We start from the raw sequence: 17,030 nt of genomic DNA, 5'->3' as shown, positions 1-17,030 counted from the left end.
TAAGGAAATATGGTTGGGGGGACTGAAGGGGCAAAACAGATTGGGGTAAGGCCCCCAGAGAGGGGTTGTAAGAGAGGTTATAGGCACTGCTGTGGATTAAGGACAATTAAATGTGTTTGTTTGCTCCTTGTATGATCCCTGCAATTGTAATAACAACCTCCCAATAATGAGATCTAGCAAGTCCGCCTCGCGTTGCAGAAAAGTCGTGAGTCCCAGAATTCTGATGATCTAGATTCCACTTCCTTGGCATCACCACTCCAGTGACTGAGACAACTTCCCCAACTCCTGGATCTTCTGATTCCTCACCAGTAAAGTAGGCTGGTGGGAGGATTAGATGAGAAAGAAATAAAGGGTTTGTAACTGCAAAGCCTTTCTGTGCTTGGAATGTGTCACATCAACAAAGAGATTAGAATGTAAAACAACTGTAGTGAGATAATTTACACAATACAAATGGAGGCAAAGGGGACTGAAGAGTAAAATAAACACTTCACAATGAGTCAGACAGTGTCCTTCCACCCATGGATTCTTCCCTGGGATTCCACTGAAGCCAGATGTCACTGCCTGTTATGAGACAGGAAATGATCATGGGCAGAAGCCTTTGTAAACCCCTCTGGATATGGTGAAGAAGTCTCTTGGGAGTGTAATTCTCTGATCTTCTAGATGCCAGAGAGATTGATCGAATTAATCGACCAGTTGAAGCCTCCCTCAGTATTCTGGGCCTCATCATACTGAATGTACCCATTAGCCTATGATCCATGTGAGCAGGAGGGAATGGAAATTGGGTGGCAAGCAGGAGTGAGTCCTTATGAAGTTTTCCTAAATGTTTCTTCCTTAGTTTTCAAAAATTCTAAAGAGTTTGATTTTCACATTTAAAATTTAGCTTGAATGAGCTGATAATACTCTCCCAAGTCAAAAGGCTCTTACATTCTATTTCTTCCTTAATCTCAAAGGCAATTCATTTGCGGGGAAAAGGGGAAGAAAGTTTTGGGGGGCAGTTAATTCTTGGCATTGAAGCAAGGTGTGGCAGTAATGTGCCCAGGATAATCGGGGAGAACAGTAAATGACAAGCTTTGGGGCATAACTGTTACAGTTTCATGGACTTTTTTTTTTTTTTTAAANTTTTTTTTTAAGTTTATCTATTTATTTTGAGAGAGAACGTGCATGAGCACAAGTGGGGGAGGGACAGAGAGAAGGAGAGACAGAATTCCAAGCAGGCTCTGAGCCCTATGTGGGGCTCGAACTCCATAAACTGTGAGATCATGACCTGAGCCGAGATCAAGAGTTGGACACTTAACTGACTAAGCTGCTCAGGCGCCATGAGTTTCACGGACATTTAAAAAAGAAAAAGACTGGGGACCTGGGTGGCGCAGTTGGTTGAACATCCGACTCTTGATCTTGGCTCAGGTCATGATCTCACAGGTCATAAGTTTGAGCCTCGTGTGGGTCTCCGTGCTAACAGTGCAGAGCCTGCTTGGGATCCTCTCTCCCTCTCTCTCTGCCCCTATCCTGCTTTCTCTCTCAAAATAGGTAAACAGAAATTTTAAGTGAAAGAAAAAAGAGAATTCTGAAGACCTAAATGTGAAACAAGCTGAAAAGGAGTACTATCAGCAGATGGTTCCAGAATTGCACAAAGTCTAGCTTTTAATTGCCTTGGAAGGAAATCACTGATACCTTGTTTCGAAGGTGACCGAAGTCCAATGAAAAGGAGGTGGCACTATCTCGCCGCTTCACCACGTAGCACAAGTAGGTCTCGTGGCGACCCTTAGCCCAGCGGACATTCTTGAAATGGTAAAGAAACTTCCTCTGCTTCATCAGGAGGCTGGGGGTGAGAGAGGGAGGAACATATAGGAGCACAGCTCATTCTCTGGTCACTCCTGGCTTTCCTTCAGCTTTTTAAAAAAAAGTCTGTAATGACTTGGGCCACACCAGAGAAGACTTCCTTGACCTCAGGATGCCTGAGACCCTACTGAACTTGGGATCCATTATAAACCCTTCTTCGTGGTTAGCTTTAAGACCTACTGAGAGGTAGCCCGAGCCCCAAAACCATATGAACTCACAGGACAGGCTCCTCCCACAGACGTCTTTTAGCTGCTGACACCTTGGAATTATACACTTCTTCCTGGAGTTTCATAAGTATTTTCTCAGAGTTCCCCTCCAAACTCTACATAAATGTCCAGTATGTACTTCAGACTCAACATGGTCAAAACAGGATTCCCGAGCGGCCCGCCATCCTGATAACCCTGTCTCTCCTTACTGTTCCATCTCACGTAACCAGGCTAAAAGCTTGGGATCACTGATTCTTTTCCTTCGTGCCTCATGTTTAATTCATGCTCTAAATAGATTGACTCAGTTCTCCAAATACTTCTCTTTTGTTTGTTTTTTAATATTTGTATTTAAGCCTCCAGACATTTCATGAGTTTGTATCTGCATCGTTCCCCCTGTTTTCTGCCAGAAGCCCTTGCCTTCTGTTACCCTGCTGTCCTGGACTGAGGTGCTCACTGCCTTCACACCCTCTGAAAGAACATTATCCATGTTGTGCGGAGTGACCTCACAAAACCCAGGCTTGACCAGGTCATTTCTGTGCTGAAAAGCTCCCAGGGAATCTCTTCTGCCCATAACTCTATTTTTTATTTTTATGTTTTGTTTCTGAGAGAGAGAGAGAGAGAGGGAGAGAGAGCAAGCAGGGGAGGGGCAGAGAGAGGGGTGGACAGAGAATCCAAAGCAGGTTCTGTGTTGACAACAGTGAGTGCGATGTGGGATTCGAACTCACGAACCTTGAGATCATGCCCTGAGCGGAAGTCTGAAGCTCAACTGACTGAGCCACCAAGGAGCCCCTGCCCACAAATCTTTAATGTGGTGTTTAGGACAGTTTTCACATTTGGTCATCAATCTACATCTCTAGCCTCCTTTCCTACTACTTTTTACCTTCCCTTCCCTACCTTCAAGTGCCTATGGTACTAGTGTGTTCCTGAGACTTTTTCTTTCCGGTCACTCTACAGACCCACTTCCCAGGGAATACTTTACTACCTTTTTCCACTGGACAAAACCGACACGTCCTTCAAAGCCTAACCGCGGTTCAACTCTTTTTCTCGTTACCACCATCCCCAAATTTCTAGGTAAAAATCAAACACTAACAGCAACAAAAAACCCTCCTGGGGCGCCTGGGTGGCTCAAGGGGTTAAGCATCTGACTCTTGATTTTAACTCAGGTCATGATCTCAGGGTTTGTGGATTTGAGCCCCCCCATCAGGCTCTGCTGAGCCTACTTGTAATTCTCCCCCCCACCCCTGTGCCCCACCCTCACCCCTGCGCATGTGTGCACTCTCTTTCAGAGTAAATAAATAAACATTAACAAGAAAAGCCCTCCTGTAACCAGTTGATCACTCATCCTCTGTTACCAGTTGATCACTGACCTGTCTCCCCAATTAGACTTTATGTTTTGAGGCAGAAAAGTGTCACTTTATGAGAAAAAAAATTCTTTTTAACGTAAGAGTAATACTTGACTGTTAACTTGCATAATGCAAGAAGTTAAGTATTACATTTAAAAATATTAAAGAATTAAAATTTTAGAAATAAAAAATGTAAAAATGTTTACTATTTAGGATCATATCCAATGATAATTAGACATAGTATCTAATGACAATTACTGTTAAAATTTTTTTGTTTTTGTAGTATTTTATAGTCATATTTACATATAGTCATATTTGATTATACTGATACATGCAATTTTGCATTCTGCTGCTTTATAAACCTGGCAATATCATCTAAACATTACACAATATTGCTCACATGCTGGGGCGGTTGCTTTTGTTTCTTTATTCCTAGCGCAGTGTTTTACTTGTCATAAGCACTGAATCGAATTGAATTTGTGGAAATACTCTCTGCTAACCTAAGTTTCTGGGCTTTTGTGGGTGCAACACAAGCTGTATAGTACGGTCGATACCGAAGCACTAATGGTTTCTCTGGTTTTCGTTCTGAGTCTTTTCCAGAAATGTATTTATCAGGTTGTGGAGATAATGCTGCCACCTAGTGGTTCCGTGCAGAAGTGCAGTGAACTTGTAGGAGCCTCTGAAGTGGCTCAGTCCGTTGAGCGTCTGACTCTTGATTTCGGCTCTGGTCATGATCCCAGAGTCGTGGGATGGAGCCCTGAGTCAGGCTCTGTGCAGAGTGTGAAGCCTGCTTGGGATTGTCTCTCTATACCTCTACCCTTCTCACCTGTCCTCTCTTTCTCTCTCGAATTAAAACAAAAAACTGCAGTAAACTTGTAAAAGCAAAGAACTAGGCAAGGATTTGAATACGGTTGGCTGGCAAGAGAATTGAAACTTATTTCACCTTTTTTTTTTTAACATTGAGGTGTAATTTACATACTTCACCCATTTAAAATGTACAGTTTTATGCATACCGACAGATGTAAACACCCAAAGCTCAGACCACAGCCAAGATACAGAACGTTTCCAGGGTACCCCTCCCCAGAGTTTCCACATTCACCTTGTGGGCGGTCAGTTTCTTCCCAGCTTTCCTAGGCAACCGCTCATCTGCTATCTGTAACCATACACCGCTAGCCGCTTCCTAGAATTCCATAGAAGTCCTACATTATCTCTTTGTGTCTGACTTGTTTCACTTTGAAATTCACTTGTAATGTTGCATGTACCAGTGCTTTGGTCCTTTGTTTCCCAAAGTAATATTCCATTGCACGGCTATAGCCCATTTATTCATTCACCTGTAGATGGACATGTGTTTTGTTTCCACTTTGAGGCTGTTGTGAATAAAGCTTTTACAAACATGTCCCAGTAAATGCGATGACCTATGTTGAGGATTAATTTTAACATAATACACGTGATCCTGAATTTAGAAGTTAACTATCCAAGTGTCAACCTTATTACTTAGGTGAGTAAGGATGAGCTTTTTATAGCCATTTCAATTTAAATATCTCGCTTCACACACATGAAGCGTACTGAAATACACTTTAAATCTTGAGGCAGAGAAGTAGGTTTATCACCAGTATACACATTCTGTATATCAAACAATTTAAAAGTGGCTTAATCATATTATTTTAGAATTCAAATTGTCAGGCATCAGAAACAAATGCTAACAAAGATCTAATAATTATTGGCTTTATTTTAAAATAATTTATTATAGTAATCATCATAGCAGTTACCATCATTACTATTACTGTTGTTAGATAATTAGCATGTAATAATCCTTAGCGAATATAAACCGAGTACAGGATGAGTGCTTAATTAATACTGAAGTAAAAGAGAAAAAAAAAATCTGTCTTTGGGGCTCAAGTTCTTTTTTTTTAACATTTATTTATTTTTTAAAAAATTTTTAATGTTTTATTTATTTCTAGGAGAGAGAGAGAGACAGCGTGAGCAGGGGAGGGTCAGAGAGAGAGGGAGTCACAGACTGAAACAGGCTCCAGGCTCTGAGCTGGCAGTCAGCACAAAGCCCGACGCGGGGCTCGAACCCACGAACCGCGAGATCATGACCTAAGCGAAAGTCGGACGCTTAACCAACTAAGCCACCCAGGCGCCCCAACATTTATTTATTTTTGAAGAAGAGAGAGACAGAGCATAAGCAAGGGAGGGGCAGAGAGAGGAAGACACAGAATCTGAAACAGGCTCCAGGTTCTGAGCTGTCAGCACAGAGCTGAATGCAGGGCTTGAACTCACAAACCGCGAGATCATGTCCTGAGCCAGTCGGCAGCTTAACCGACTGAGCCACCCAGCCGCCCCCCTCCCTTTCTTTTTCAAGAGAGAAAGAATGTGTATATGCATGTGAGTGGAAGCAGAGGAGGGACAGAGGCAGAGAATTTTGAGCAGGCTCTACTTGTGTAGAGCTGAGCTGGATGTGGGGCTCGATCCCACAACCGTGAGATCATGACTTGAGCCGACATCATGAGTTGGTCGCTGAACCGATTGAGCCACCCAGTTGCCCCACGGGGCTCAGTTTTAAACAGAGTAAGCATCATTTCTTACTGAAGACATTTCTTTAAACAGCTCATCTACCCTCCTGGGCTATACGGCTGAGAAAGGGGCAGACAGGCTACCACATCATACCCAGCAGGAGATAGGGTGGGGATCTGCCACCAGGAGGAAAGAAAGGTGTTCTGGAAAGAACATGATAGATGTAAAGGAATTCAGATAGACTTTGCCTTCTGCCTCACGTGACAATACATCAATCCATTACTGTTTGTGTCAGAAGTGACCCGTCACCATCAGCGAGTTGCTTGATTTGGACCCGCCAGTTAACTTTCTTGGTCCAGCACTTTCCTCCACCGGTAGCTAGGAGCCTGTTTCCAGTACCCTGTTCTCTTGGTTTCCCTTTTGGGTACAAAGGACTTTGTAGAGGTAGTCCTTCAAGGTCACGGGCTGACAGCTGCTCTGGACAGCTGTGTCCCCTGAGGCAGAACACTGCTGCCTCCCCAGCAATGCAAACCAGAGACAAACGGCTTAAAAATAATCCTGACGAAGTCCTGTGCCGTCACTAATGCTCTCTGCAGATCTTATTTTCCTTAATGATAATTATATATTTCCCTTTTACTCCTCTTGAATTTCATCTTTTCTCCTTTTTTGTCTTTGAATTGCAACTATTAATTTAATCATCACTTTGCATTTCATTATGTGCAAATATTTTCATTGGACCTTTTGCCTCTTTCTACCTCAGATTAATTTTCAAAATCTGATTGCAAACTGAGCAGACGTTTGACATTTTGCCCTCAAGAAAATTTACTGAAGAACATTTCATCTTCCATTAAAAACCTTAATTCTGGGTGCACCTGGCTGGCTCTGTCAATGAAACATGACTCATGATCTTGGGATTGTGAGTTCAACACCTACACTGGGTATAGAGATTACTTAAAATCTGTAAAAAAAAAAAATTTGCTTTAAAAATCTTAATTTTGTAGGTTAAACTTTTTGGAAAAGAGTTAAATTGAGATAAAGTATGTGGATTGAATATGATCCTCATACATTTGTAGTAAGTAGGAATAAAATAAGTTATGTGATAATAACTTATCATAGACTGCACGTGAAAACATTCTGAAAATCTTACAAAATACATTTAAGAAGTAAGTTAAGCGAAACTGAAAGACTATATACGTACGGGCACCTGGGTGACTCCGTTGGTTAAGTGTCCCACTCTTGGTTTTGGCTCAGGTCGTGATCTCATAGTTTGTGAGATCGAGCCCCACATTGGGCTCTGCACGGACAGTGTGGAGCCTGCTTAGAATTCTGTCTCTCCTCTCTCTGCCCCTCCCCTGCCCTCTCTCTTTCTCTCTCAAAAGAAATAAAATAAACTTAAAAAATAAAATAAAGACTAGATAGGTAGTAAAAATGCCACTAGCTGCCTAACAATGAACATTAAATAACTTGCTTGACTGATTTTTTTCTCCCTGTAATAATAGGTACATGCCATCGTAGTGACTTTCACACCAGTAATTTTGAATATTGGCATTAAAATAATCTCCTGTAACTAAAGTTGTCAGTAAAGTCTCCCGAGTAAAGTTTACAAGCCCTTTTGTAGTTGAATACTGACAAAATTATTATGACAATTGCCACTACTGTTTTTAATAAGTACAGTGTTGCTATAACGTTTCATGAAATGAATCTCTAACTGCACTATGCATCTCAGGACAAGTCCATGTGTGGCATGTAGAAGTCCCTCTGAATATGGAAGAGAGACAGAGAACAGAGAGAAAAAGGTACACAGCGTGTAAGATCTGAACAGATGTGACAGACGCAGAGAAGTAAAGGTGCAGATTGACCAAGCGGTGAGTCAGAGTGTGAGAGGAGAGGAGAGAGCTACCAGTCTGCAAAGGCAGATTTGCTCTGAGGAAAAAGCCCGTGCAACCCCCCCACACCCCCATGAGGAGCCGGCTTTACCTGTCCATTGTGGATTCCAGGGTGTCTTTCTTAGTCTCAGGCCAAGGAAGGCTTGCCTCAAGTCCTGCTGCCTCACTGGCTCTGCCTGGCAGTGCATTGGCCCCACACATTCAAATTTGAGCTTACCCTCTGAGGCCCCGCCCCCCCCCAAGGCATCATCACCTTCAGGTAGCCTTCCTCCCGTGTGGGTCCAAAAAAGGTAGGCGGGGCTGTCATTGGCAGAGTCGAGTGTGCAAAATGATTGAGGGCCACTCTGCTTAATGTACAGGTTCCCGTAGGCCTGCAGCTGTAAAAGTTCAGTCTTTCCTCCACAGTTAACATCAGGAAACAATAGCCATTGACACTTAGGAAATTGTAACCCTGGTGACCAATAACATCTTTAATTTTAAAAGCATAATAATAATAGTAATGTTCACTGAAATAGCATCTTGTTCTCAGTGAGCTGAAAGCATCTATTCCGTTGTTTAAGTAAACAGTATCTGAATCTCAGTAGAGAGCAGCACTAACACCTGCTTTGTGGCCAAGCAAGTCTATGTGGTCAGTCATGTAGGACTTAGGAATAGAAATGTGGCACCCTAAACCGCTGATTTTCCTTCCCTCCCTTTCTGACTGCATTACAAGAATTGCTAGAAGACTAGATGGCTGCACAAGAGTAAGTTTTATAAAAGCTGTCTTTTTCCACAAGCCAGGTATTTTTGAAGTCGGAAGCAGCAGCATCCCAAAACATTAAAAAGTGTTTATTTCGTCAGACAGAATCAACGTCCAAATGACTCCGTTGAACTTGGAGAACAGTTTGGGCTTTTCAGGCAAAAGGCTTTCAATTTCTGCCCTCGTGCAGTTTGGTCTATTAAAGATTTTGCTTCTCCCTCCCACCTCAGTGTGAATCCTTTCTATTTCTTTATTCAATAGACACTTACTTAATGCCTAACTGCATGAGAGAAGCTGCGTTGGGTGCTGGGGGTACAGTGAGGGTAAAGCAGCTGGGGCCTCTGCTCGCTTCCTGCCTCAAGGCTTTAACTACCACCTATGCATTGATTCCCAAGTCTATCACTCCAGCTTGGACCACTTCTTTGAACTTAAGACAGATGCAAACAGCTGCCCCCTCCGCATCCCCATTTAAATATTTGAGGGGTGGGGCGCCTGGGTGGCTCAGTCTGTTAGGTGTTGGACTTCAGCTCAGGTCACGATCTCACAGTTTGTGGGTTTGAGCCCCGTGTCAGGCTCTGTGCTGACAGCTCAGAGCCTGGAGCCTGCTTCAGATTCTGTGTTTCCCCCTCTCTCTCCCTGCCTCTCTCCGGCTTGCTCTGTCTCTGCCTCTCTCAAAAATAAACATTAAATTAAAAAAATATATATCTGAGGGGCATCTCCAACATGCTTCAGACTGAGCCCCTGTTTCTGTGTCAACACAGCTGGTCCTTGGCCATCTTCCCCACCCCCGTGACAGTGTCGTCCCTCCCACGGCCCAGGCCAGCCTGGCAGCCTTCCTTGATTGTTCTCTTCCTTTTAAAGTCCATTGCATTAGCAAGTCCTGTGACCTCTACTTGCAGAACAAATCCAGGAATGACCACTTCTCACCACCTCCAGGGCGAGGAACTTGGATTGCTGTCCCCCTCTGGTCTTCTGGCTTCCATGTCCTTCAATTACAGGTATTCTCAGCACGGCAATCAGAGTAATCCTTTTGAAACACTTTATTTTATTTAAAAAAATTTTTTTAATGTTTTATTTACTTCTGAGAAAGATAGAGACAGCATGAGCAGAGGAGGGTCAGAGAGAGAGAGGGAGACACAGAATCTGAAACAGGCTCCAGGCTCTGAGCTCACTGTCAGTGGGGCTCAAACTCTCGGACTGTGAGATCATGACCTGAGCTGAAGTTGGATGTTCAACCAACTGAGGCACCCAGGCGCCCCATCTTAAAACCCTTTAGATCACAGTACTCGTCTGCCAAAGCTTTCCGTGGTTCCCTATTCTCTCAGTAATAGGCAACACCCTTCCATGACTCACATGACCCGCCCCATCTGCCTCTGCTTCACCTCCAAATTATCACCTTTAGGGGCACCTGGCTGGCTCAGCTGAGACAGCATACAACTCTTGATCTAGGGGTTGTAAGTGTGAGCCCTGCTTTGGGTGTAAAGATTATTTAAAAAGATGAAATCTTAAAATAAATAAATAATTGCTTTCAACTCTCTCCCTTGCTTATTTACAGAACACACCCCCCCGCCCCTACATTTACACTTACTGGCCCCCCTGCCTGGAGTGCTCTTTCCCTGTCCATCATCATGGATTTTTAAAAAATTATGAATTAATTTTCATTATGGGTATTTTAAATTAAGTTTTTAAGTCTAGTATAGTTAACATACAATGTTATACTAGCTTCACGTGTTATGGTATTACAATTTGATTTCCTTGTTTATGTCTTTACTCAAGTACCTCCTTATACTTCAGGCTTTTCCTAATGATTTCTATCGAAAATTTCAACTCTATCCCACTGTCCTTACATTTCCTTTCTCCTTTCTCTAATTTATATTCCTCTTTAGCAGTTGTCACTTAAGATATAGTGTGGTCTGTGTTCCTCATTGAATCTTAGGTCTATGAGCAGAGAGATTTTTGTGTTTATTTTTCCCCTCAAAGTGATATCCCTAGTACCTAGTACAATATTGGCATATAGTAGATGCTGAATGAATGTTGGATGAATGAATCAATAAGGATCTCATGGAACTTACATTCGAGTGGGAAAGACACATTAATCAAGTAACTGAATCTGTAAATATGTCATTGAAACTGTGATATTTGCTATGAGAGACAAGTACACATCAAATAACAAGAGACTGGTCCGTCTGTGATCAGTGGAAGGATTCCTGGCTGGGAAATGGTAATAAATAGCCAATGTCTTAGCTCCCTTCTCAGGTTGAGATTTTTTGATGGTTGGGTTATGGAAGAAAGGAAATATTTGCCACTTCATCCTAACATTCCATGCCTTGACTCAGAACCTTTCTTTTTCTTTTTAAGTTTATTTTTGAGGGAAAGAGAGAGAGCGTGCACAGGCTGAGGAGGGACAGAGAGAGAGAGGGAGAAAGAGACATTAGAATCCAAAGCAGGCTCCAGGCTTCGAGCTGTCAGCACAGTTCCTGACGTGGGGCTCAAACTCACGAGCCGTGAGATCATGACCTGAGCCGAAGTCAGATGCTTAACCGACTGAGCCACCCAGGCGTCCCCCAGAAACTTTCTAGTCACACCTTTTGTCAAACCATAGAAGTTTAGACTTTCCTATCTGTCCTATCCCCCCTCTTCACTCTAGTAAACCTGGAACATTAAGGGAAATTTCTGAAGTGGGCTAATTCAAATAACAGCTAATAGTTTTGAGTGCTTTTTATGGTTAGACATTACACTAAACCCTTTGAAGACAAAGTACACATAGTAGGCTCCTGAACTGTGCTCATGGTCCCTGATTCTATGGATTGCAAATTCAATTTTGCTTCACCATGGGTACCCAGCCACGGATGGCCCGATCGATGGCAGTGCACCCTCAAAGACTCTCAAAGGAGGGAGTGGATTTCATGTGAGCAAGCTTTGCTGAGCTTTACAATGCTCTCTCTCACTTGCCTCCAGTAGGCCACACCGAAATACGGACCCACAGCAGACTGCACTGACTGCTGGAGAAATTTAAGATGACGACACATGAGAGAGAGGTCATAGAAATTAATAGGTTAATTATGGCTTTTTATAGTTTAAGAAAGATTTTCAAAAGACTGAGGTCCTTCACGGGGGTCTGCTCATGACCACACCCCATTCCTAGTTTTGTTCTTGGGCATTCTAGTCCCCTCCTGCCCAAAAGCCTCGTCTTCTCACTTCCACAGGGAAACTCTGCCTTGTATTTCCCGGGATTATTCTCACCCATGGATCCATGTTTCTCTGGAGACATGTATTTCTCTAAATCTTTCTTTCTGGAAAAGATTCTCAGGGCACCAGAAAGACAGTAGATGATAGCCAGTCACCTTTAGCACTGAATTTGAAGGAATGGACGGCTGGGGAAAGGGGAAAGGAGACTCTAAATTCCTCTGCAGAGATCACGGTAGGGGCATGGTCATGGGTGATCTGATCCCTTTAAATTGTCTCCTCATATATGAACTGGGCCTTTACCATATTTTCATCCAGTTGTCCAGAGAATAACATACACACATCCTCCAAGAAGATAAATATTAATTCTTAACAAAATGTTTTTATTTTGGAGAGGGAGAGACAGAGCATGAGCAGGGGAGGGTCAGACAGAGAGGAAGACACAGAATCTGAAGCAGGCTCCAGGCTCCGAGCTGTCAGCACAGAGCCTGACATGGGGCTCGAACTCACGAACCGTGAAGTCATGACCTGAGCTGAAGTCGGTCGCTTAACTGACTGAGCCACCCAGGCGCCCTGATAAATATTAATTCTTAGGGACAGTAGTATCACTAAATCCAAAAATATTTAAAAAATGTTCTAGCTGCCTGAATGATATTACAGTATGCACTCTTTTAGTTGCCTTAGTATATTCTCTCTTCGAATTACACCACTTTGGGACACCTGGGGGGCTCCATCAGTTAAGCTTCCCACCTCGGCTCAGGTCATGACCTCACTGTTCGTGAGTTCAAGCCCCACGTCAGGCTCTGTGCTGACAGCTCAGAGCCTGGAACTTGCTTCAGATTCTGGTCTCCCTCTCTCTCTGTCCCTCCCCTGCTCTGTCTCTCTCTGCCCCTCCCCTGCTCTGTCTCTCTCTGCCTCTCAAAAATATTTTAAAAGTTTTATAAAATTACTCCCCTTTGTTCAGCTGGAAATAAGAAAACCGGCCCGTTGCTGACCCACATGCCTCTTTGTTTGGTTTTGGTTTTGGTCTGTTTTTATTTTGTGCAATTCTGATTATTTCTAATTGTACAACTCAGTGGCCTAATTACGTTCTCGATGTTGCACAGCCATCACCACTGTCTTTCCAAATGTTTCCATCATCCCAAGAAGAAAGTTCTTAACCATTAAGCAATACGTCACCATTCCCTCCCCCTTGTAGGTCCTATGGTTTTTTGATTCGAGACATTCTCATACAATGCTTTTCCTTTTGTGTTTGGTTTATTTCGCTTTGTGTTTTTTTTTTTAAGTTTTTAATGTTTTATTCATTTTTGAAAGACAGTTAGAGACAGCATGAGTAGGGGAGGGGCAGAGAGAGAGGGAGACACAGAATCTGAATCAGGCTCCAGGCTCTGAGCTGTCAGCATAGAGCCCTATGTGGGGCTCGAACCCATGAATCGTGTGATCATGACCTGAGCTGAAGTCAGACGCTTAACCGATTGAGCCACCCAGGCGCCCCAGGTTTATTTCACTTTGTATAACGTTTTCAAGATTCATCCATGTTATAGTATATATCAGAACTTCATTCCTTTTTATGGTTTATATTTATTTATAGCATTCCATTGTATGTATCTAGCACATTTTACTTATTCATTCTGTTGACAGACACTTGAGTTGTTTCCACACTTTGGTTATTGTGTTGCAGGGAAGATTTGTGTACAAGTGTGAGTCTTTGTTTTCAAAACTAGATGTGGAGTCACCTTCTGAATGACATTTCCTCTGAATGACGCACACATACACACGCATGTGCACACACACACACACACACTTAAAAATTATGGGTGAAATTATGAAATTATAAATTTTTTTAAAAATATTTTTAAAATTTATTTTCTAGGAGAGAGAGAGACAGCGTGAGCAGGGGAGGGTCAGAGAGAGGGAGACACAGACTCTGAAACAGGCTCCAGGCTCTGAGCTGGCAGTCAGCACAGAGCCCGACGTGGGGCTCGAACCCACGAGCCGCGAGATCATGACCTAAGCGAAAGTCGGCTTAACCGACTAAGCCACCCAGGAGCCCCTGAAATTATAATTTTAAAAAGACCCAAGAGCTCCTCACAGAAGTCTTTTTTTTTTTTTAGACATTTATTTCTTTCAGTAATCTCTATACCCAATATGGAGCTCAAACTCACAACCCCCAGATCAAGAGGGGCACTCTCCACCGCCTGATCTAGGCACCCCAAGGGCCAATCCTTTCTGCTCAGCCTCTGGTTGGGCAGAGATTTCATTCTTGTTTTCACTTTGTGTGATTTAACAAGCCCAGCCGATAGCTGGGAAGTAGAAAAGCTAGACCTGAGATCTGAACCCAAGTCAGCCGGACTTCCATACTGTGAAGGCAATACTGTCATATGCTAGTAAAACCCATCCTACAGACCTTAATCACGTTGACCATACCAGTTTGGGAATCTTCACGTCCAAGCTACAGAGGAAGGCTGTCCCCCTGTGTTATTCTATCGTTTAGAATTGAGTTTGGCTGCGTATGTCGGGCAACTTCAACGAACTACTTATGTAAGACGTCTTTTCTCTCCCAGACAAAACATGTAAATGTCCAGGGGCGCCTGGGTGGCTTAGTCGGTTAAGCGTCCGACTTTCGCTTAGGTCATGATCTCGCGGTTCGTGGGTTGGAGCCCCGCGTCGGGCTGTGTGCTGACTGCCAGCTCAGAGCCTGGAGCCTGTTTCAGTCTGTGACTCCCTCTCTCTCTGACCCTCCCCTGCTCACGCTGTCTCTCTCTCTCTTAGAAATAAAACATTAAAAAAAAAATAAAAAAAAAAAAACATGTAAATGTCCAGCAAGCAATTCAATCTAAATGTAATTGAAACATGCACTTTGGAGCCCTTTATTTTGTCAAGAGACTATCTATGGGACATGTTTTTAGCCAGAATGTTTCTCATCTCTCAGTTCAAATATGGGCCACGAGTCTCAGCATTTAATGGGAAATTAAATGCTGTATCTCGGGAATCATACAAGACTAGAGGGTGTGGGAGAGTCAAATATTCCAAACTGATTTCTGAAGCAGAGTTATCTGTGGATATTTACTTTACATGTGATATAGACTTGACGTTGGCAACATCTATTAACACAACACGGAATACTCAGTGTACATTCTTGTATATTTTATTTTAAAATCTTACTTTTCAGTGTACAGACTATATACAGAAGCTTTTCTCCAACATGTGTCAATGTTTTAAATCTGTTCGACTTGACAGTGAAGGTGCTGGGGAAAAAAATTCTGTTGTGGTCGTTTTGATGTTCTACTCCTTTGAGAGCAATTTAAAAAGTACTTTTATACGTAATTTATGAACACGATCTTTGAAAACTGAAATTCATTCAATTAGTTAATATTTATTGAAGGCCTATTATGAGAAAGCATCAGGCTGAGCTTTGAAGGGGAATGATGGTGCACATTACAGTTCTTCAAGGAATTCATAATTTTGTTTTAAGCTTCAAAAATAGGTAATAGTTAAATGACAATATAAAAGAGTTAAATATGAATGAGAAGCAAATCTAAAGCTTACAGAATCATAATATCTCAAGCTGAGGGAACCTTCATGTATATCTAACCGTGTATTTCTCAATAACATATGCATATTTGGAGATATGCCTAAATATGAATTAATGACACTATCTCAGAAGTAGATTAAACCCACAGGATAAATTTGATATGCTATCCTAGAACATAAGCGCTTGCCAAAGATAGGGGAAAAGAGCACTTTTATCTAATTAATTTATTTTTAAAGCTTATTTATTTTGTGAGAGAGTATGCAAGAAGATGAGGGGCAGAGAGAGAGGAAGAGAGAGAGAGAGAGAATTCTGAGCAGGCTCCACACTGTCAGCGCAGAGCCTGCCTCGGGGCTTGATCCCCTAAACCGTGAGATCAGGACCTGAGCCAAGATCAAGAGTCAGACAGTGAACTGACTGAGCCACCCGGGTGCCTTAACTTGTTTATCTTAAAAATTATTTAGAGTAGAATATAATATAATATACACATTCATTTTCCTTACATGTATGGCTTTTCCCTATTGTCCTCTTTACCCATATGTAAAAAGTACAAGTCACCAAAACATGGAAGATTTCAAAGATTATTATGCTCCCTTGTATGTAGAGTAAGCCCATATCTGACAGGCATACAAGTATGGTTGCTAATATAGCATCATGGAAGTGTTAAGAATCAAACATAGATTCTAGAGACATTTCAGCCCAAGATGGGTTGTTTGGGTTTATATCCTCAGATGTTCAGCATTTGTTTTATTCTCTTATAGGATATTTGAATGGGGGACACATCTGGGAAATGATGGTTCTGTAATTCTCTATAGAAAGCATGGATCCTAAAGCATCCCAAATGCTTGTATGATTCCAGTAACACGACATGCATCGCCTACTTAATGCCATGAGCTCAGATAGCTACTATGTGTAAATATGAAAGCACGGTGCTTGGAGTATATGGAATGTGCCTGATGAAAACTTTTCATCCTGTCTCCAGGTAACAGAAACCATTGAGCAAAGGACTGTGTGATGGGCCTGATAGGTTTCAGCAGCAATGAGTAGCTTAGTTTAGTTTGGTTTGAGTGACAGCTCATCACAAAACAATGATGACAGATAAAACTGAGACGTTATTCATGTTTCACTTAAGCTTATTAAGGAAAACTTTTGAATGAAGTTGAGCATCTTGCACAATGGCTGTAAATAAAAAGCTATCAAAGGGGTGTCTGGGTAGCTCATTTGGTTGAGTGTCCAAAACTCTTGATTTCAGCTCAGGTCATGATCCCAGGGTTGAGGGACTGAACCCCATGTCGGGCTCCACAATTAGTGTGAAGCCTGCTTAAGATTCCCTCTCTTCTCCTTCTGCCCCTCTCCCTTGTGTCTCTAAAATTAGGGGCACCTGGGTGTTTCAGTCAGCTAAGCTCTGACTTCAGGTCACAATCTCACAGTCTCTGAGTTTGAGCCCCACGTCGGGCTCTGTGCTGACAGCTCAGAGCCTGGAACCTGCTTCGGATTCTGTGTCTCCCTCTCCATTCTGCTCCCCCACTTGTACTCTGTCTCTTTCCCTCTCAAAAATATAAACAGTAAAACATTAAAATTTTTTTAAATAGTATTGAAGAAGTGTGATTTGTCCAGCGTAAGAAAGTAACATTTTTTTCCCCTCAGAAAGCTATATTCCCTGTTTTTCTTTTAAAGGAAGGAAAATTACTCTCATGATTACAATAACATTTTTCATTCCCGGGCATTTGGAGTGAGTGTGAATAAAACAATTTTGGGGGTTTCATTATTGCTATTTTTAAA

The 17,030-nt window shown here is 42.4% G+C and overlaps 1 protein-coding gene across 1 annotated transcript in view; it reads right to left on the bottom strand.

Annotated features, from left to right (window-relative positions):
* Window positions 1–7,992, bottom strand: part of AICDA (activation induced cytidine deaminase) — a 9,497-nt gene extending 1,505 nt beyond the window's left edge. Inside the window, exons 1-2 of the mRNA XM_077758968.1 lie at window positions 7,883–7,992; window positions 1,672–1,819 (exon numbers count right to left, since the gene is read on the bottom strand). Of these exons, the coding sequence (XP_077615094.1) occupies window positions 1,672–1,819; window positions 7,883–7,992 (258 nt within the window). The remainder of the gene's footprint in view (window positions 1–1,671; window positions 1,820–7,882) is intronic.
* Window positions 7,993–17,030: the final 9,038 nt, after the last annotated feature.

Source organism: Crocuta crocuta, unplaced genomic scaffold (assembly GCF_008692635.1).
Source record: "Crocuta crocuta isolate KB4526 unplaced genomic scaffold, BGI_CrCroc_1.0 scaffold72, whole genome shotgun sequence".
In the NCBI taxonomy this organism is placed as follows: domain Eukaryota; kingdom Metazoa; phylum Chordata; class Mammalia; order Carnivora; family Hyaenidae; genus Crocuta; species Crocuta crocuta.
This window is presented reverse-complemented; position numbering and strand designations above follow the sequence as displayed.